At 37.6% G+C, this 22,942-nt stretch overlaps 1 protein-coding gene across 22 annotated transcripts in view; it reads right to left on the bottom strand.

Moving 5' to 3' along the window:
• Positions 1 to 22,942, bottom strand: part of BCAS1 (brain enriched myelin associated protein 1) — a 154,036-nt gene that overhangs the window by 9,475 nt on the left and 121,619 nt on the right. For 14 of the 22 annotated variants that reach the window (XM_072633502.1, XM_072633503.1, XM_072633508.1 and 11 more), the window contains 2 exons: positions 11,376 to 11,441; positions 1,737 to 2,006 (listed from right to left, as the gene is read on the bottom strand). In XM_072633502.1, coding sequence (XP_072489603.1) covers positions 1,737 to 2,006; positions 11,376 to 11,441 — 336 coding nt within the window. The remainder of the gene's footprint in view (positions 1 to 1,736; positions 2,007 to 11,375; positions 11,442 to 22,942) is intronic. The other 8 variants (XM_072633504.1, XM_072633505.1, XM_072633515.1 and 5 more) reach the window with 1 other exon arrangement.

Raw genomic sequence — 22,942 nt, 5'->3', positions numbered from 1 at the left:
TTGAACTGAAGCCTTCCAAACTTCAGGTCCAGCACTCTCTCCATGGTGTCATCTCAGTGCCTGTCTATAAAGGAGAGATAATAAATTCCTGCACTAACTCCCTCAAAGGTTAACTGTGAAGCAAATGCATTAAAAAAAATAAAATCCATATAAATGTGACCTAATATTTTTGGATGACTTATCATTTGAAGCCTATGTTCCCTCCTCAAAACATGGGATTTGAAGTTTCCACTGTGGAATCAATCATTCCTTTAGGTTAAGGCCCAGTGGTATGCTGGTGCTAACTCCAACTGGTTTGGAAAACTAATTGTTAAATTTTCAGTGTGAGCATTTATACCTCAGAAATCAAAAATAAGGGCTTGATTTAATAGACTTAAGGAAATTTTAATTTTGGAGAAATTTTAATATATGGAAAAAATTTAATAATGAAGATTAAACTTAAAAACCTATTGAATGTACTTTTTTTGCGGGGGGGAGATGATTGTTAAACATTTACCAATCCACCTCAAGGTGAGCCATTATCTCCAAGATGGTGTGACACATTTGTATATTACTGTTCATCAAAATAATAGTTTACATCTGATGACCAGTTGAGAGTAGGAGTTGGTGGACATAAGCTAGGTTCCATTGGAGTGGGAGTGGGAGGCAGTAGTTGGGAGATATCACTGGGATTTGGGTAATATCGGCAAAGAGTGGAACTCTTATGGGGTCATGGTTGGATTCTATGGGGACAACTTGAGATTGGTAGAGTTTTTGGAGGATATCAGATATGGGAGGGAGTGATTGAGGGGAGGAATAAAGGCTACTGAATCCCAAACTGAAAGGGGTCACTAAAGGAGGGAGTGAAGAGGTCACTAGATGAATGAGTGATGAGGTCACTAGATGGTGAAGAAAGGAGAACACCAAGAAAAAGATGGGGAGGTTTTCAGAGGGAAGGAATAAGAAGGTCATGGGAGAGGAAAGAGAAGAGAATGCCAGAGGAGGGAGCTTGGATGTCACTCCAGAATGGAATGTATAGGGGACAAAGGATTCTGTGCTTATTGTAGCTGACATTTAGATAGTTTCCCTAACCTAGAGCAGCTCATCAGCCTAGAACGTCTTCAGGATTTCAATAAACCATGGTTACTAGGTTTAAACAGTCTGAGCATGGAGGGATAACTTGCCCACACTGCCCCTAGAAGCTGATGGACAGATTTGGGAGATGGATTTTTTTTGGTCTAAATTTCCTTGTTGCAGGAAATTCCCTCTACTAGTGACTATCTCAAGTGTTCTGCAACATAAGGGAGATGCCTAGGGACCTGAGAGGATAAGGGATTTGACCAGGGTCATAACAGTCAGTATGTGCAAGAGGAAGGATTTAGATCCCAGACTTCCTGCCTCTGAGTCAATTCATTATTCCCTTGGCCCAACAGACTCAAATGATAGTAGAAAGAATACTGACTGGAATTAGAGAGCAGGGATTCAATACACAAAATCCTCTCCCAAAGCTTTTAATCTACATCCCACTGAAGTTCTTCACTTGTTTAGGGATGCTCCCTTGGGCAATGTTTGGCTGCACTTAATACCTGTGTGACTTTGGACAAGTCACTTAACTTCCTTGGGTCTCAGTTTCCTCTTCTGCAAAATTATGGGGTTAGACTAGATGGCTTCTGAAGTCCCTTCCAGCCCTGGATCTATGATCTTGGGAAGAAATGATTTGAAGTAAAAGTATACGAGGGAAAAATAAATACACCTACAAGGCCTTTAAAGAAGCTTCCCAGAGACTGTCGCTTCTCTGGCCTCTTCAGGGGGCTTTCCTTGGAGTCCCCTCCGTTCTGCATGGAATTCTTCTCAGCCCCTCGGCCATCAGGGGAGTTCACCTGCTCCGTGACGTCCTTTTTGTTTCCTTTTTGCTTGTTCTGATCAGCTGTGGGCTTCTTCTCCTTTGAAGCCTCCTTGTTCTTCTGCCCAGGACCTGTTGGTTCGGGTTCAGGGGGTGTGATAGCCTTTTCTGTGGAGTCTGAGGTCTAAAGCAAGCAAAACTTATTTTTAGCACCCGTTTTAACGAGCAAGTAAAAAAAAAAAACCAACCCAACAGGCCAACACATGCACTCCAAACCACCTGTTAGAGCATTTCTCTAATTTAATTTACATGCACAGAATCAAAATATGATTATAACTATTCTCATTTTCATCATGGTGTTTTTAGATGGCCTTCATTTTCCCCAAAACCCTATGCTGAAACTGTGATTTCAATCAAGAAGGTAGTGTTTAAGGAGAAGGGAGAGGGCATAAAATCGTCATAAAGAAATACACCGAATTGAAATGGTGGGCAAGATTCCCAGATTCCCAGCCCTGGTCATCCACTGCATTCTTGCAAACACATGGGCTGATGCCACAGTCCCCTGGGAGGTAGAGAGATCTTTAGAAGCCACAAACTGCCAGATCCCTGTGACTAGAAATCGCAGGCAGATATAAACTGCAGAGTCCCCAGCGCAGAACAGCCTTTGACCCTTAAAAGAGAAGGCAGTGAAATCCAATAGTTTACCATCAAGTAGGCTTTGGGAAATAAAAACCAACCAAAACAAGTAGAGTACTTCAAGCTCAGAGGACAGAACGCAGAGAAGCGATGACAGCCCCCTCCGGAGTGCTGATAAGAGTCACAGCTCACATTTCTAGAAATCTTTAAAGTTCACAAAACCCTTTCCTTACAATAGTCTGGTGGGAAAGACATAAAAATTGCAGTTTTACAGATGAGAATATGGAGCCCTCAGTGAGAGACTGAGGGACTTTAACCATGGTCATAAAATCTGTCAACATTAACACTGGATTTGAACTCAGATCCATTAGCTCTTGAGGGCAGGGACTATCTTTTGACTCTTTTTGTATCCCAAGTGCTTAGCACATCTCTAACTTAGGCACAGAATAAATGTTTATTGAATTGAATTGAATCTTCTCACTCAAAATCTAGCATTTAGGGACCAATGGTCCCTAAACCACCAATCTATTTCCTTAGGGCTCTGAGGACCCACTTTCCCAGGATATTAAAAAGGCTGCAATTTTCAAATTTTTCATAAGCATTACAGCTGAAAAAGACCTTCTTAGATCAATTGTAATCATCTAGTAGAATACAAATTCCTAGAGGGTGGGGCATTTTCCTTTTTTTATCAGCACCTACTGTGGGTCCTTACATATAACAGGTGTTTAATATATGTTCATTGAAGCGAGCCTGGTCCATTCCTCTCATTTTACTGAGAAGGAAACAGAGATTTTCAAAAGGGGAATTCATTTACCCAACTGCTAAAGGTCATGAGACTTTAAGTCGTTTAGCTGATATTAGACCCAGGTTCTCTGATGCCAAATCCCCTGTTTTTACCAAACAATTGCTGCCTCTTGGTACCACAGCTGTTATTCTTTACTTCTTAAGGACTTGATAGATTTAAATCCCAGGTTTAATTACATGTAAACTAGAAGTTTACATTGGAAAGTCTTCATTTGGACTAGGTAAAAAAGGTAATCTGACTTGTTTTTTGCTCAGGCCTGCCAACTATCATCTTTTTTTCCCCCAAGCTCTCTTCTTTCCTACCTTCCAAACTAGCTAGTCTGGACTTGTGACTTGGTTGGTATATACAGAGCTCTCTCAGTGAAGAAACTCCTTCTACTAAGGAAGATCTAGTCAACTCTTCTGCAACTTACTGTATTGGGGCAATGAGAGGCAAAATGACTGACCCAGGATGATGATGAGGATAGCTAGCATTTAGATAGCACTTTAAAGTTTGCAAAGCAGTTTACATATTATCTCATTTAATTCCCTCAATCACCCGGAGAGGTAGGTGCTATTATTATGTGCAGGATCACACAGCTAGTGTCTGAAACAGGATTTGAACTCAGGTCTTCCTGACTCTAGAGGCAGACTTGAATTCAGGTCATCCTGGTTCAGACACCAGATCTCTAGGAACTATGCAGAACTACCCTTCAAGTTAGATTTGATTCTTAAAAATAACATTTTAAAGGAAGATTAGTTAACTTTCAGAAACAAATTGGTTGCTTCCTAATCTTCAGGACAAGACAGGAAATTTCACATTGAAAATACTAGATTAAACTGGTTTGTCCAGTCTTGCCTAATACTTTATCTCAAAATACATTGTAATCATGTTCCACTGTGGTGAATACGCCTGAGAGGGCAGCTTCACACAAGCCAGTGCTACCACTGGGTATTCCAGGGTGAGTCTGTTTCATTTCATAAATTTTTCATGAGATTACCGGAATTCAAGAAATAATCTCAAAGGGAAAGCATTTTCATGTCATTGCCTTGAAAATACCAAGTGATATCATGCCAGAAAAGTCAAAGCACTAGGCAGCGGGTAATGTTGAGTCTCATGCCAAGGAGCAGATACTGGTCATAGCCTTTAGCTCCCAGTCTCAACTTAATTCTCATAGACTAGAACCAATGACTGTGGAATCCAGAGGTAACAATAATAACAGCTAACATTACAAAGTGTTTATTACATGGCAGGTACTGTACTGAGTGCTTTACAATTACCTCATTTACAATTACCAACAACCCTTGGAAATAACTACTATTATTATCCCTATTTTACAGATGAGGAAACTGAGGCAAACAGAGGTTAAGTGACAGGGACACACAACTAGTACCTCATACATATCAGAGGATAATCTGAATTCAAATCTTCCTGACTCCAGGCTCAACACTCTATTCACTGTATCACCATCTATTGTTTTTAATTGACCCATGTTTTAATTGGCAAGTATAGAGTCTGATGGAGAATACTACAGTCTTCTGGAAAATGAAGATTGACAACAGCCCAGGAAAGTGAACAAAGAGGATTTCCCATCACCAGCTATTCAAATTAATTGGATCAGAATGATTAGATCTGATCTTATCACCACCATCACCACACACACACACACACACACACACACACACACACACACACACACACACACACACACACACACACACCAGTTGGCCTTCTAACTTTAGAAGTGCTATAATTATTAGTGAAGCAACATCCACCAAAGGATTCTGGACCTAGGATTTCATTATAAAGATTTTTCTTCCCTTGATTGGAGAGAAAATTTTCAATTTTCCATGATAGTATAATTGGAGTTATTTGTATCAAGTAATCTTGAACAAGCTGGAAATAAAATGGAAAATGGGGAATGGGGTATAATACATAGTCAAAAGCCACCCTACACTGGGAAGAAAATAAACTTTCCATATTAAAATAAACCAACCATTCTAGGGAGCAATTTGGAACTATGCCCAAAGGGCTATAAAGCTCTGCACACCCTTTGACTCAGCAATACCACTACTAATTATATACCCCAATGAGATTTAAAAAAAAGAAAGGAAAAGGACCTATATACATACAAAACTATTGATAGCAGTGCTTTTTATGGTAGCAAAAAAAATTGGAAACTGAGGGAATGCATATCAAGTGAGCCATGTCTGAATAAGTTATGGTATATGAATGTGATGGAATACTATTGTGCTATAAGAAGTGATAAAGGGAATGGCTTAAGAAAAACTCGCGAAGACTTATTGAACTGATGGAAAGTGAAGTGGGCAGAACAACCACACCGTATAATAACAGCAATATTGTATTGATAACCAACAGACTTCATAACTGATCAATACATCGGTCCCCAGCAATTCCAAAGGACTCATGATGAAAAAGAACTAGCCACCTCCAGAGAGAGAACTGATGGATTCTGAGTGTAGACTGAAGCACATTTTTTCTTTTTCTTGCTTTTCCCCACTTCCAGGAAACATTGCTAATATGGAAATGTGTTTTACATGATTTCATGTGCATAATGGATATAAAATTTCTTGCCGTCTCAATATGTGGGAGGGGAAAGGAGAAAGAATTTGGAATTGAAAACAAAAAGAAAAAAAATAAAACACGTGAAAATGCCTATTTGCTTGTAATCAAGGAAATATAGTAAATGATTCTAGTGGTAAAAATCAGCCAAGAGCTTCCAGTTGCCAATTGTTTGGATTCCCACCAGAGTGATATCAGAAGAATATCATTTTTTCTCTGATTGGTCAAATAAAGGACATCTTAACAGTCTTCTTGGATATGTAAATTGAATATTTGTTAAGTAATTGTCAGCAAATTATCCCAAAGATGATCTTTAGAGATTGTTCCAGTGGCTTGGACTTTAGGACAGTATGATTCAAATTCTGTCTTCTCTGATACCTTCATGGTAAAGCTAGTTAAATAATCATGGAGCATGGTTTTCCCAGATAAATCAACTTTCGGGTGACTTATCTGAATGTTTTTAAGACAGTGAGTTTCACTGCAGGATAATGGAAAGACAACTACATATGGTCTCAGAAGACCTGGGTTTTCAATTAGGCAAGTTATTTAGTTTACCTCATTGGGCCTCAGAAAACCTTTTCTATGAAGTAGAAGTTGGAGCAGATGATCTCTCAAAATCTTTTCTAGCTTTGAATCTATGATCTTAGATGATTGTTCACTGCTTGTGATTTAGGGGAGCAATTAAAAACTATCTAATGGATATACTTGTGCCCCCATTTCACATGCAGAGCAGTTGAGGCATTAATTGGTTAAGTGGGTTTCCAATCGAGACTACAGAGAATCAGTGAAAAATGGCCATACTCTTCCCACTAATAGAAGTATTATGTCATGCTCCATACAGTATAATAATAATTACTGACATTTAAAGCGTGATTTAAGCTTTGTAAACTGGGAGATCTCAAATATTCAAAATTCAGAAACAGAATAGGACAGACAGAAGGAAATTTTGTGGTAGTATATTTGCTAGTCAGTTTCAAAAGACCTTAAATACTGAGCACAACTATTCCAAATTCCTTTTTTTTTTGGATGAACAGAATAAAGTAACCGGAGTCAGGCATCTTTGAGTTTGAGACAATGTCCCATTATACAAGCAGAGAGAGGCATTTTACTAGTCGTTTAACCTTTGAAAGAACAAGAAACAGGAAGAGAAACAAAATGTCTGTGTCTTCCTGTAAAATAAGTACATACATCCTGAATTCTATCACTTTGTTGAGCATTGCTGAAGTTTGTGTTCTTTACGATCAGTTTAATCAGCAAATCTCTACTGACCCTTAGACTAGTACTGTTAATTGTCTAAAGCAGTTTAAGTTAATCTCTGTTGTAAGATTTTTCAAAGGCATTTGCTTATTTAATAATGGAAACGACTTTGTTGTGCAAATTAATCATCTTCCTCAACCTAAGCTGGCCTTTGGGAGAGAGGATGTGGTTGTTTAGTCCTTTCAGGGGCAGTGACTCTTTGTGACCTCATTTGGGATTTTCTTGGCTGAGATACTAGAGTGGTTTGCTATTTCCTTTGCCAGTTTATTTTCAGAGGAGGAAACTGAGACAAACAGGGTTAAGTGACTTGTCCAGGGTCACACAGCTAGTAAGTGTCTGCATTTGAATTCAAGATGAGTCTTCCTGACTCCAGGCCCAGCACCCTGTGCTCTATGGAGCCACCTAATTGCTGTTGGGAGAGAGGATAGTCATTGCTTTAAAAGAAATGAGGTGTCCTTCACAGCTAATTCAGGTTCAAGAATTATCCATAGTGTAGCATGAGAAGTACCCTCTGCTGGAAAGGCTGATATGGACTTAGGGAGGTTCCAACAAAGCAGGTGTGCTAAACCTGATAGGGGTCAGTGAATTTAGATGGGAAAAAAATTATATCTTTATTTCAATATAATTGGTTTCCTTTGTAATTCTTCCCCCCCCAACTTAATAGTATTTTATTTTTTTCCAATTACATGTAAAGATAGTTTTAAACACTCACTTTTATGAGATTTTGAATTCCAATTTTTTTCTCCCTCCTTCTTTTCTCGCCTCCCCAAGACAGCAAGTAATCTGATATAGGCTACACATGAATAGTTATATTAAATATATTTCATATTAGTCATGTTGTGAAAAAAGAATCAGAACAAAAGGGAAAAACTGTAAGAAAAAAAGAAAGAGTAGTATACTTTAATCTGCGTTCATACTCCATAGTTCTTTCTTTGGATGTGGATAGTATTCTCCATGATGAGTCTTTTGGGATTGTCTTGCATTGGGATCATTGCATTGCTGAGAAGATGTAACTCTATCTATCAAAGTCTGTCACTGCACAATGTTGCAGTTACTGTGCACAGTGTTCTCCTGGTTTTGCTCATTTCACTCAGCGTCAGTTTATAGAAGTCTTTCCAGGTTTTTTTTGAAATCTGTCTGCTCATCATTTCTTGTAGCACAATAGTATTCCATTATATTCATATACTACAACTTGTTCAGCCATTTCCCCAATTGATGGAAATTCCCTCATTTTCCAATTCTTTGCCACTACAAAAAGAGCTGTTATAAATATTTTTGTACATGTGGGTCCTTTTCCTTGATCTCTTTGGAATACCGCCCTAGAAATGGTATTGTTGGATCAAAAGGTATGTATGCACAGTTTTATAGGCCTTTGGGCTCCTTTGTAATTCTTTAGGTATTTAAAAGCATTGAGAGTAGACTTCTCCAGACCACCAAATGGGGCATGGTTCCCATCCCATTCAGGGGAAAGAATGAATTAAATATTTTAAAAATAGTTTTCTTTTCAAATATGTATAATGACAGGAACCAGCCTATCAAAAAGTAATTGATTAAAGCACTGTTGTGTTGCTAGGGAACTGGGCAGATTTAGCTGGAGAAGAGAAGACTAGGGGCAGGGGGAGGTCATGATAGCTGTCTGAAAGGGTTTGAGGAAAGTTATTGAACATGTTCTTGACCATAAAGGGCAGAACTAAGAACAATGGGAGAAAATTGTGATGAGGCAAATGTAAGCTTGAAAATTGAATGGACTGCCTTAGAAAGGCAACAAGCATTTATTAAGTACTTACTGTAGTCCCGACACTGTGCTAAGTGCTTTACAAATGTTATCTCATTTGATCCTCACAATAACCCTGGGAGGTAGGTGCTATTATTATCATTTTACAATTGAGGAAACTGAGGCAAACAGAGGTTAAGTGACTTGCCCAGGGTCATATAATTCAGAAGTGTCTGAGGCTGGATTTGAATTCAGGACTTCCAAATTCCAGGTCCAGCACTCTATCTACCACCTAGCTGCCTTAGGAGGGAGGGTATTTCCCCTACTAGAAGTCTTTAAACAAAGGTTGGAGAACCACTTGTGAAGGAAGGGTCCTGTAGACCTTTTTTTTTTTTAATCCAGGAAGGGGTTGGAATGGATAGCCTCTGGGGTGTCTTCCAACTTTGAGATTCTGTGATTCTGCTTTAAGAATGATTTCTTAATTATTCAGAAATGATTCAGTTACCCTGGTAATTGAATGCAAATGATACTTTTGAAATGCTCTGAAAGCAATTTGTTTTCTTATACCTGAGAATCTTCCCCTTGAGATTACATTTACACTCATAATTTGCTTAGCAAATTTTTTTCATAGACTGCATAAAATATACAATTTCTCACATTATGATGAATTCTGAATAATAAGGTTACAATGAGTAAAAAAATTTATCTTAAATTTCTTTAATTAATATCTATTTTATATTGAATTTAACTTATATTAGGGAGAAATTAAGTATAAACTAGATATATTTAATTTAATTTATTTTAGGGGGAGGGAAAGTTAGGATAGAGCACCTGAATTCAAAACTGGCCTCAGACATTTATTTACTGTATGATCCAGGGCAAGTCGCTTAACCCTCCTTGCCTTAGTTTCCTCATATGTAACATGAGTTGGAGAAGGAAATGACAAATCATTCCAATATGTTTGCCAAGAAAACCCCAAAGGGGGTCACTAAGAGTCAGGCACAACTGAATCAATGGAACTAAAAACAATTACATATTTTGGGAAAGGGAACAAACATTTATTAATTGCCTATTGTATGACAGGTAAGGTGCTAAGGGCCTTACAAATATCTCATTTGATCATCAGGATAACCCTGGTGCTATTATTATCTCCATTTTATAGATGAAGAAACTTGAAGCAGATAGATATGAGGCTGGCTTTGAACACAGATCTTTCTACCTCCAAGCCTAGCACCTAGTCTAATTATGAATTGAAAGTCATGTGTAGGAAGACTCAAAGAAAATCCTTTTTGGTTTATTCTGTTCTCTGTAGTCTACTGCAGCTGTATACCAAAGCACTTTGTTCTCTCATTCTTTTGGACCATATAGACCTTTTTCTACACTTACCAATAGTACTTACAGTCTTCTAGTCATTGTTTCCTAAGGGTTAGTTTTATCTCCCTGATTAAGTTATAAATTCTCAATCGGGGAATGGCTGAATAAGTTGTAGTATATGATTGTGATGGAATACTGTTGTGCTATAAGAAATGATGAGCAGGGTGGTTTCAAAAAAACAGGGAAAGACTTACATGAACTGATACAAAGTGAAGCTAGCAGAACCACAACATTGCACACAAGTAATGTAAGGATGATCAATTGCGAATGACTTAGCTCTTCCCAGCAATACAAAGATCCAAGATAATTCTGAAGGATCTAGCATGAAAAATACTTTCTACCTCCAGGAAAAGAACTGATGGAATCTGAATACAGATCAAAACATACTGTTTTTTACTTTTTTTGTCTGTATTTTCTTTTGGAACTAAGTTTTATGTGATTGAACATGTGTAACCTTTATCAAATTGCTTGCCTTCTCAATGATGGAGGAGGGGCGGAAGAGTGGGAGAAAATTTGGATCCAAGTTGTAAGGAATGAAGGTTAAGAATTGTTTTTACATGTAGATGGACAAAGTAAAATATTAAAATAGATCATAAATTCTCTGAGAATGGGATACAATGGCGATCTCTGATTCCCCTTAGTGTCTACAAAGGTAGGTATACAGTAAATATTTGTCAATGGGCAGTGCCAGGATAGTGTGGGAAGAACACTGGATTTGGAGTCAAAAGACTTGGAAATCTGCTACCTTCTCCCCGTATGATCTTAGTCAATTCCTTTGATCTTGGTCTCAGTTTCCTTGTTTATAGACAGAGATGTTAAGACTAGATGAGGAGTTGCTAACCTTTTTTTGTGTGATGGACCCCTTTGACAAGGTGATGAAGCCAGTGGAGCCCCTCTCAGAATAATGTTTTAAAAAACCATAAAACAGAAAATATAGGATTGCAAAGGACATCAATTATATTGAAACAGAAATATAAAAATATTTTTAAAAGAAGAATCAAATGTAGAGACCCCCAGGTTAAGAATTTCTAGTCTAGATTACCTCAAAGTTACTTTTCCAGATCTAAAATCTTACAGTTCCTATGACCAAGGTTATGTGACTTGAAAACAATGATTGGAAATAATCTTCAGCTAAGCACACCACCATAGTTCATTTGATTGAAAAAAACCCTTCATTTGAGCCCACACCAAACCAATTTACTTACTTGACCATCAGAATCTTTCCCATTGACTTCTTCTGAACTGGGGAAGTCTCCAACATCTCTCATTGACTAAAACAACAAATAGTTATTGACCTTTTTGGCTACCACAAGTACACCAATATTGAGAAAAGGAGAGAATATCTAGAAACTTAGATTTAAGTTTCCTTGTCTATTTTTGAGCTGAGAGAAAGTAAAAGTCAGGGGAAAACATATATTTATTCATGAGATGTACTGATATTTGTGTCACCTGTAACCATAGATTGATTAATTTCTCTGGTCTAGCCCTTTCTGTACACAACATGTAAAATACAAAAATACCTGTATAGATCCCTACAACTGAAGTCTTTTTTTTGATTAACAGTAGGAATGAACAAAGATGAGCTGTTCTTTGACCATGAACATGGTGTTGCTAACCTGTAATCGCTAGCTTTGTGTTATTTTTTTCGGTAGTCTTGTCTATTTTACTGTCATAACATCACTTCTACCTGTGTCCTATTTTCTAATCACCTTCCAATGGCCTATTATAGCACCCAAATTGATCTCCATTTCCAGTATCTCCCTTCAGCATGTTTGACCATCATCACTCTTGCTCAAGGACTGTGAATGACTCTCTATTCCCTCTAGTATAAAATACAGTCACCTTTGCCTGACATTTAAGGCTCTGCACAATCTAACACTAACATCTTTCCAGACTTATTTTATATCACTCCCCTTCACAAACTATATTCAAACCAAGCTAGACTATTTGTTGTTCCCAGAATGTAGTATTCCATCTCCTTCTTCCACGCTTTCTCATAGATGGCCTTCCATACCAGTAATACACTCCTTCCTCGTTATCAAATCTCAGAATCTATATCTTCCTTCCAAGATGGGCTCAGGCATCTACTATCCCATCTATTAACACTTCTCTGATCCTTGCCTCCTTGCTTTTAATGTCATTCCTGTGCTCAATTTACCTTGTAGTCTTATATTTACTTATCTCTATATAGGTTAAGTTTTTGGATCTATAACCTTGAGCTCATTGGTATCACAACTGACTGATTGAACTGACCAGAGAGACTGATAAGTGCTCTTTAAATAGATTTTGTCCTTGACAATCTACTTCTTTTCAGAACAGGTTTTTGATTAAATGCCTAAGAAGTTTGGTAAGAAAGCATATACTTTATTTTTTGTATTTTCAGAAACATATGCTTTTGAACTAGCTACACAATAGATTAATGTCTTAGCAGACTTACATAGAAGTCCCCAAATGGGGACCTTGTTCACAACAAATGGATGCCCCAGTGATTAACCTTCTTTTATTTCAGAATGGTGACAGTGTACAGGTGTCAATCTTTGTTCCAACAGAAGATGAAGTGAGGACAAAGTAGAAGTGGAGGCAAGAACCATCTTCCTTGTTCCTTGCCTGGGCTGCCCTCTAATTAGTTTGGAAGAATCCATTAATAATAAGGGCTTAGCTAAAGTGATGGATAGTTAGGTGATCTCTAAGATTCCTTATGGTTCTAAGTCCTTGCCTGTTCCTACAATATATCCAGCATTAGCTCTAAGGGATGCTAGTGGTCATGAAGGGCAACCATACTCTTACCCTAAAATACTCCTTGATATTGAGTACTGGGCTGGAAAAGAAGAAAACAAAAGCAGCCACTTTGAAGCATCCTATTTTTCTTGGGTTTTTGTTGTTGTTTTCCCCTAGTAAAGAGTGCTTAAAAATATATATACATATATGTATATATATGTACATACATACATACATATATACATATATAGTAGGAAACTAAACAAGGTAGTCCCTTGATAAATAATTTTTGATTGATGGAGACCAGAAGATATGACTGACTTGCAGGTAGGAATGTGAGGGTCTCAGAGAGTCTTCTTATGAGCTGCCTATTTATGCCCCATAATCAAGATTGTCTTCTATGAAAAATAGGAACTGGTTTGAAAGCGGAAAAAGGAATCTTTAACCAGAGTATACTCTGAACTGTCCCCCACTGGCACAGATTTTCTTGAGAGTATTGAAATACTAGTTGACCTCTTTTAGTTGTGTTCGTCCTTTGCTGCCAAAGGAGACCATGCCATCAGAGAAATGATGACATACCTTGCATTTGACTTTGTTTTGAGTGAGGGAGGGCTGTGCAGCTCACCAGCCTCACTTCTGCTCCAGAGCCATCTGAATCCAGTGACCAGATATTCATCAGCATGACTGGAGATGGCCCAGGAGGCAGTGGGAGACCCTGGCCTTTTGCTGATGCAGCCCATGATTTTCATGGTTCATGCTTTTATTTAACTTTGAATCTATGTCTTACATTAGACTTCTCCACATTCAAATGCATTCCAAAGTCCTACGTAGGATATGATCCCACATCCTCATAAATAAAGCCATTTGGGAAATGTGGATGGCATATGAAGAAGATATTAGAACTAACCCTGTCATTTCATCGGTATAGGGAATTTCCAGATAAGGAAACTCCCTCTCCCAGTGCCAGGAGAAAACCCTTTTTATCAATACAGGCCAGCATCTTCCCTGACTTCCTTCAAGCCTCTTCTCAAATATCATCTTCAGGAGGTGTTCCGTGGTCCCTTCCTCTAATACAAGTTTCCATTTACATGGAACATATCCGGTTTGTACATAGTTGTTTGTATGTTTTCTCCCCCCATTTGAATATCAGCTCTTTTTGACTTTGTTTTTTTGCCTTTCATCTTATCACCAGAATTTACTGCAGTGCCTAGCACATAGCAAACACTTAATAAATGCCCATGAACTGACACTGTAATTTATATTTTTAGAGACTTTCTTTGATTACTTTGATTACTAAGAGCCTAAGTGACTTGTATGACACCTGGACCCGGAGTTAAGAAGACCTAAGTTCAAATAAAAGCATTGTTAATTTTAAAGGTTTTCTAAATTCTAGTAATTAGGGTTATTATGGTTGTTGTTGATATCCAGAGTTGCACACCAATATGTGTCAAATGCAGGACTTGAACCCAGGTCTTTCTAGCTTTGAGGCCGGGTCTCTATGACTCACTGCCTCACCATGAAGAGATCCACACAAAATAAATTTACTATTAATGAAAATACTAATTTCAGTAGTTACATAGAAACCAGTTTTCCCTTTTGTAGAAAATAATATTCTTTCTTTTAAAGAGAGCTATTCATGTCATTTTTGTTTAACTCTTACATTTTGGTATCAGCTAAAAACCCAGTGATATGAGCTTTAATCTCACTTATATGTTTCATGTTTCTTATAATCTCAGGGAATCACTTGGATTGAGGTTACACCTATATTAATCATATACAGATCTTGTCTAGGTTAGTTTAGAGAAAGCAGATATTAACGACCTGCAAAAGAGCTTTCTCACTTAAAAAAGAAATCTCAATTCTTGGTCAAATAGAAAAATATAGAGTTTCACCATTTTTTTCTATGATTACTCTCTTCTACCAGCCATTTAAAGATCAATAGATTCAAGGGTAAACTGGCTCCTGAATGTAAGAATGAGTTAAGATGCCTCATTCATGCATCCGCGCATTCATTGATTCAGTCATTCAGGCTTCAGTTTATTAAATACCGATTGTACACATCTGAGTACTGGGAAATGGAGAAGGTATTAAGTTTAAGTAAGACGAGGTTGAGGTTCTCATTTAGCTTATGATCCAGTTCTAGGATAGGACAAATGACAATAACTGCATAATACACACAGTATTTTATAAGTGCATCAGAGAAATGTAAAGCAAACTATGTGAGGTTTGATGGAGGTATCACCCAAAGGATCAAGGAAGGGCCAAAGGACCTTAGATTTTGAACTGGAAGAAACCTTAGAACTTTCAGGAAATGACATCTAATTTTGGATTTAAAGGCTGGAATTCAATAGGCAAAAAGGAAGAGAGAGAACATTTCAGGTATAGAGGCCATTATAAAAAAAGGCGCAGAAGCCAAAAAGTCAAATACATGCTTGTTGTAGAGTCATTTCCAACCCTCCATAACCCCATTTGGGGTTTCTTGGCAAAGATACTCGAGTGGTTTTCCATATCCTTCTCCAGCTCATTTTACGGATGAGAAAACTGAGGCAAACAGGGTTCAAAGACTTACCCAGGGTCATATAGCTAGTAAGTGTCTGAGACTGTGTTTGAACTCAGGTCCTCCTGACTCCCGGGCTGGTGCTCTATCCAATGCACCACTTAGCTACCCAAATGCCTGCTTAGAGGTCAGCAAATTATCCAGTTTAGTTACAGTGTGGAGTAAAATGAGATAAAGCCAGAAAGAGAGGGTAGTGTCAAATTACAGAATATTTTTATTGCCAGGTAAAGGAGTTTTGGTTTTGTTCAGTAGATAAGAGGGAGCCATTGCGTAAGTTTGGGCAAAAGAATGACATTTCTAAACCTAGGCTTAAGAAAGATTATTCTGACACAGTGGTGAAGTAAGTAGAGGGGTGGGAAGAAAACATGGGAAGATTTGTTTAGGAAGCTATTGCAATGGTCCAGGTGAATGGAAATCAGAACCTATAGGAAGGAGGAAGCTATGAGAAGAGAGAGGAAGGGGTAAAAGTGAGAGATGGTACAGACTTGGAGAGCCCAGACTTAGTTACTAATTGGATATAAGAGGGGAGGAATACTGATGAGTCAAAGATAGAACTCTATGATTAAGAATATAGAAGATCAGGTTAATCTTATCAGGTTAACAGAGACCTGGGAGGGGTGGTATTGAGCCTATGGGAGATTAATCTGCAGTGACATGAAGGATGATTCACTTGTGGTTGAAGGGGGGTAGGGGTGGGTGGAGAAAGTTTACATTTGGAAAGATCCCTTAGCAGCCAGGCAATAATTCAGACAGATGGTTGTACTCAGACACACGGTTGCACTCAGCTAGTCCTTGTATGGCACCTATTCCTGATAGGGTAATGATTGCTTGAGTTGCTTTAAATGGATTTTTAAGAATGGATTTTATTAGCCAATTAGGAAAAAAGGACAATGATGACGTAGTTCTAGATTGTGGAGGGTCTTCCTCACTGGGTCTTTATCAGGTTAACCAGAAACAGAAATTGGGAAATTAAGGAGGTGTGTATTTAGGGGGAAAGTGAATAAAGCTTAGTTTGGGACATGTGAGTTTGAGGCATCCGTAGGATGTTTCAGTATAGGTGTCATATACTAAATCTGTGATGTGGATCTGGAGTTCAGAAGAGAGGGTGAAACTTGAAATCATCTGTGCAGTATTACTAATCCTATGATGCATTTCTTTGACCTTCATCCTTTTACTGGAGACAGATCAGGAGAATTAGAGTTTGCCTGGGACATAAAGGATCATGGCAAAAAACAACTATTTCCTACTCTATCTTTAGATTATTTTTCTCCATTATCAGGGCTACTAGTTAAAAACTAACAACTTCCAAAATGTCTAGTTCATATTAATTTATTTAAAGATCAAATCAATTATCTTTTTTATTCATGGTAGTGGAAAAGTGCCAAGACAAGGGAGAAATTCTGGTCAGTCTGTATTTTAATTGTAGGATTTAGCCTAATCAGTTCCATTCAAAAGCTGGGTAATAATGAGATCATTTTTACATTGCTATAAAAGTGTCTTGCATTCCTATCCTCTGATACTCTGAAGAATTTAATAGTATTATCCTCCATAGACAATTTTCAGATATTTAACATTCCAGTTGAAAATGCCTAAAGTTAGTGGTGAGCTCATATTCTTTTAAATGAATGCAAAAGTTAGTTGAAAAGGAAACTGGGTTCAAAAAGTGGGTCATTGACTAGGTCTTGGAAACTAATTTGTCCTGAAAAATTTTCTTGATATCTTAGTATCTGACCTGCAGAATAAAACTATGGTGTAAAGGTAAGCCTGTTTGTTAATAATAAATGTTTAAAAAAACACACAATCTTTTATGCATTCTATTAATTTCCCTCCAAATAGTCTTTCTTGGGATTCTGGTATTGACTTAAGATAGAACATTTTGAAAAGTGTATCCTTTGTCTAGGGTTTGAGAAATAGTGATGATAATTTGTGACATTAACCGCTTCCAGTTGCATACAAATGTTGGGAATTCCAAAAAGGGGATGGGGAAGAGATGATGCTTTTTTTTTTTTAATTTTCAGGAGTTTGGGTAGATTCCATGGAATCAACAGGACTATCTCTTCAGCTGATTTTTTAAAGACTTACCTAAAACTAAGGTTCATATGCAATGAAAATCTTTATTTAGGACTGAGGCAATGGTTGGCATACAACTAGAGGTTCTAAGGAAAAGAGATATTGTGGCATATGACATATAATAAATCACGGTGCATTGGAAACAGTACAATTCCAACTCCATCTTCATGTTTTTATTTTCACAATGCCTACAAGTCTGACCCCTCTTTTTCACTCCCACTGCCACCACCCAGTGTAAACCCTTATTGCCATCTGTTTGAATTATAGCCTGACTGCTAACTGATCTTTCCAAATAAACATTTTTTTTCCTTTCCCAGTCTCTCAACCATCAATCCCTGGTCCATCCTTCACCTCACTGCAGATCAATCTCTCTTGGGCATAGATCTACTTGTAGTATTTCTTGCCCAGATTCCTTGCCAGGCCTCTAATGCTTACTCAATAAAGTTCAAACTCCTTGGTCTGGTATTCAAGGCCCTTCCCAGTCTGGAACCATCTTACTTTTATTGTCCTTTGTTCCCAAAATCCATGAAAAAAAATCCATTTAAAGCAACTCAGGTAATTATTACCCTATCAGGAATAGATTTCATACAAGGACTAATTGGAAGGATAGGAAAGAAGTTCAGAAGCTAGATATACTAAGAAAATGAGAGGGAGAAATTAAAAAATGACAAAAATAAAATACTTGGCATTGAGGTTTTCTCTTCTCCTACAAGCAGTTTCTAATCATATTCTGCTCAAAATATCAAACAAGTTTAAAACATTCGGTTGTTTAGCCACAAAAGAACCACAGCAAGAGGTTATTTATCCTACTGTTGGGGGAAGGAGTTGATCTCAGCCTCACCCAGAGTAGCCAGCCAGCAAGTTTCATACAGTCTCATTATTACCCCATGACCTGATCACTATTTATTTTAACAATATCTACCATTTTGGTTGTCTTGTAGCAGTGCTGTGAAATGTAATGGTAGCTTGTAGACCTAGCCACTTTATTTAATTTGACAAAGTTTAGACGCTTGCCTGTTCTGCAAATTTTCTTATTTCTTAAAATTCCATTTAATGGTCTCTCCCTGGTCTATTTTTTTAGAATCAGGAAAAGATCTCTAATGGTCCTATTTTGAGACCTTTAGCAGATTCATAAGAAATCTCCAATCTCTCTTTCTCAGTTTAAAGGACTTAAAATTTTAGAAAGGATAATTAATGAGAATATGTATGTATGCAAATATATGTGTGTGTATATGTAAATATGCATATATATCTTACACACACACATACACACACACACACACACAAAATATATATTCTTTCTCTCCTCTGAGCTCAAACTCAACATGTCCAAAACAGAACTAATCACCTTTTCCCTAAATCTGCCCCTCTACCAAATTTCCCTATTTTTGCCAAAGGAACTACTTTCTAGTCATCCAGACTTGAAATCTCTATGTAATCCTTGAATCCGTATTCTACCTCTCCTGACATCTCTAACCTGTTGCTAGATCTTGTAATTTCTTTCTCCCCAACACCTCTACTCACATAGTTACCAACCTTGTTTAGATCCTCATCACCTTTTACTTTCACTGTTTCACTCCTCATTGGTTTCTTCATCACAAGTATCTCCCCATTTGAGTCCATGCCACACATGGTTGCCCAAGTGATTTTCCTAAAGCACAGATCTGACCAGGTTACTCTCCTATTCAAAAAACTCTCCTATTACTTTGACCAAATTTTATCTTTCTGTTTGGCATTGCCCAACCTACTTTTCTAGACTTATTATATATTCATTATTAGTATACATATTTTGCTTTCATGCACACTACCATTTAGCCAAACTAGCCTTTATTAAGGGGTCCTCTGAAATTGTCTTTTTGAGTTGCCATGTTTTCCAGAAATACTGGACCCAGAATATGCAGGAGGCTCTGAATGTGTCAAGGATGAAGCCTGCCCTGAGCTGACATAATTTGTTGTTTGAGTCCCAGGCTGGACTCCCTGTGTGTCCTTGGGACTCAAGACTGGCACCAGTCCGTCTGTGCCAGGTTGGGAAACTGCTTGTGAAGTTGGTACTCATGTAGATAAACAGACCACTCTATCTCTGTAGTCTAGCAGTTCCCAAGGCAAAAGAAGGCTGCTTTTGCCATTGTAGCTATTCATGATTTCTCCTCCCCTGTCACTCCCATTTAGGTGGAGATTTCTTTTTCTCCTTCTCTCCTTGTCCAATTTTATAAAGAAGCAAGCTTACATAAAGTTACACATGCATTTCATTTCTTTTTTAATAAATCTAGTTGCCATGCAGTGTCTAATGGACTTGTGATGTTGTTTTTGGTTACATCATACTGCTCCTTAAATGTGACGCTCCCTCTCCTGTCTTCATGCCTGGAATGTGATACCTCCTCACCTGCCTCTGAGAATTCCTTGTTTGCTTCAAGGTTTGGCTCAATCAAGATTTTCTACATGAGGACTTTTCAGATACTTCTTGCTAGTAGTCCCTTCCCTTCAAAATCATATAAACTAAGACTTTCCAAAGAGCTTCCTATCCATGAAAAATAGTCTCTTTCTAGTCCCAGGGAGAAAATTGGTTGTTCTGTCATCCGAAAGGACCCCTGTTATTCTGCAGGGTAGTAAAATGAAGGGGTTGGATATAACCTTACTAATAAAAATAATAATAGCAAAAAATAATATATAATTGAATCTGTTTTGCATATACCAATAATAACTAATATTTATATAGCATTTTAAAGTTCAAAAAGCACTTTGCATGGACCTCTTTTTCTCTCCCTTCCCTACTACATTGTGAGGTCTCTAAGGGACCACTTTCCTTTTGTCTTTGTCTTTCCAGTATCTACCACATAGCTGGAACTTATTAATGCTTATTCATTCATTCATTCATTATTCTATGTAATTTTCTGTGCATATGTGCAGTGGGAGAAGGAGGTGAGGGTCCAAGGATGGTGATGTCTGAAGTACAGTTAGAAGGCTAGGATTGGTATAGTTTGGGAACAGAGACGTAAGATTGATAGAGCTAGAAAAGAAAAGAAAATATACATTATCAGGAAAAGATTAGGTTGAGAAGGGCTTTTCCTAATAAATGCTTGTTGATCAATTGATTGTCTTCCTGGGCTAGCAGTATAAATAAGATCTTTGAGTTCAATTAATCAACAAGTTCAACAATTAAGTATCTAGTCTGTGCTAGACACTGTGCTGGGTGCTGGGAATCCCAAGACAAAATGAAACTATTTGCTCTTGAGAAGCTTACGTTCCATCAAGTTAGAAATAACCACAGAGTCTCAATTGTAGCTGAGACTAACTAGAGTTATGAAATATTTCAGTTCAGAAATAAAAGAGAATCAAGGTTATATCTATATTTTTAATTTGATTCATTACTTGTTATTGTTATTATGTGGAAGACATCTTTCAACAGCATGATGTTTAGGATGCATTACTGAAATCCTTTTCCTCGGATATGAGTCACATTACTTCATTGATAATGATTGAGGAATTAAGGTGAATCATAGTCAGTCAACTAGCATTTATGAAATACCTACTCTGTATAAGACATTGTGCTAAATGCTGAAGATACAAAGAAGGGCAAAAACAGTCTCTGCTTTCAAGGACACAATCTATAGGCAAGGCAACACATAGCATGCAAACAACTGTGTAGAAATGAGATATATGGAAGGCACTAAGATTATGGAGGATTCAGGCTACCAGTCTAGCTTCTTATAAGATCTCCAGTCTTACAATTTGAATTAAAATTCCACAAATACTTATTAAATATGTACTATGTGCAAAGGACAATTACAGGCACTGAGGATACAAAAAAATGACGTTAGAACCAGAGTCTACCTTGAAGGAGACCATAGTTTAATAGGGAGGGAACACAGAGAGGAAGATGACATTTATTTACATAAATAATTTTGAGACAAGAGGACTATAATAATTCAGCTATTATTACTTGTTCAGAGAAATTTGAGGAGGGCTTGGGTAGATAGCTCAATTTTTAATCCTGCTCAGTACACACAGACACACACACACAGACACACACACAGACACACACACACACCAGACAGAATAACAAATAATTGCTGGTTTTTAGAGAAGGTGATACCTCATGACCATCCAAAGTACAGACACTGTGAATTTTTACATCAATGGAAAGTAGTTTTGTACTACAGTCATCCATATTCTTATTCTGTCTCCTCATGACCAGATGGTATGGTACACAGAAAACCCATTAAAGTGCTGGACTTGGAGTCAGGAAAACTTGAGTTCCAGTTCAGCCTCAGACATTTACTAACTGTGTGTCCCTAGGCAAGACACTTAATTCCTCTTTCAGTCTCAATTTCCTCTTCTGTAAAATGACATTCTTTATTAAGTGCTTCCCCATGGCCACATAAACTAATCATACTTGTCCCAACGTGTCAGATCTGGAATTTGAACCTAAGTTGAAATCTGAATTTTCAAAATTCAGTTTGTTCAAATTTCATTTGAATTCCAAGTCTAACAATCCTTCCAAGCTATCATCCTAAAATCTATGACTATAAATCATCAAACATCTCAGAAGTTTAGTTTTCACATCTTAAGAATAATGCTGTCTTGCTGTTTAACCCTGAGAAAAGAAAACTTAACAAGGAAATGATAGTTGTCTTCAAATATTTGAAGAGCTATCATTTGGAAGAAGTAGTAAAAATAATTTTTTTCTTTTTGGGCATAGAAGTAAAAGCAAAGGATGGAACATGCAGAGGCCAATTTTGAGTCAATGTCAGGGCAAACTGCTTAGCTATTAGCTTAATGCAGAAGTGGAATGCGTGAGTCCATCCCTCATGAAAGGCCTTTGAGTAAAGGCCTGGGATAAAGACTTGTTGAGGAGGGTGTACAAGGGAATTCTTGGATAATTATAGATTGGTCTTGATGACCTCTCAGACCTGTTCCAATTTTGGATTCTGTGATTCGGTGTCGTAGGAAGCAGGGAAAAGGATGTTTTCGGCTTGTAAATCCTTAACCCTGACCCAGATCCCTCAGTCTCAAACCACAGAGGAAACTTCTAACAATGAACAGCAAGCTTTAAACATCTGAGCTAACCATCACAGACTGAAGCACACTGGGACAAAGAGCACAAGAATCCAATGATGAAAGAAAATGATTCTTGTCAGTTTTCCCAGAACAGTCATTATCAACACTGCTCGACTCTTATTGGCACGTGCTTTGTCAACGAATTATTTTATATTCATTCTGTGTATACTTATGTAAATGCACATTGTCACCTTAATAGAATGTAAGCTTCTTGAGGACAGGGACTATTCTCTTTTCATGGGTTTGCTTTTGTATCTTTGGTGCCAAACCTGATACCTGGTGCATAGTAGGTGCTTTGTCATAAATAAATGCTTGTTTACTGTTTCCTTAACAAGGTGATCCAGTGAAAGGACTGCATTCTCAAAAATT

Source organism: Notamacropus eugenii, chromosome 1 (genome assembly GCF_028372415.1).
Source record: "Notamacropus eugenii isolate mMacEug1 chromosome 1, mMacEug1.pri_v2, whole genome shotgun sequence".
In the NCBI taxonomy this organism is placed as follows: Eukaryota; Metazoa; Chordata; class Mammalia; order Diprotodontia; family Macropodidae; genus Notamacropus; species Notamacropus eugenii.
The sequence above is the reverse complement of the archived record's forward strand: the minus strand, read 5'-3'. Positions and strand labels throughout refer to the sequence as shown.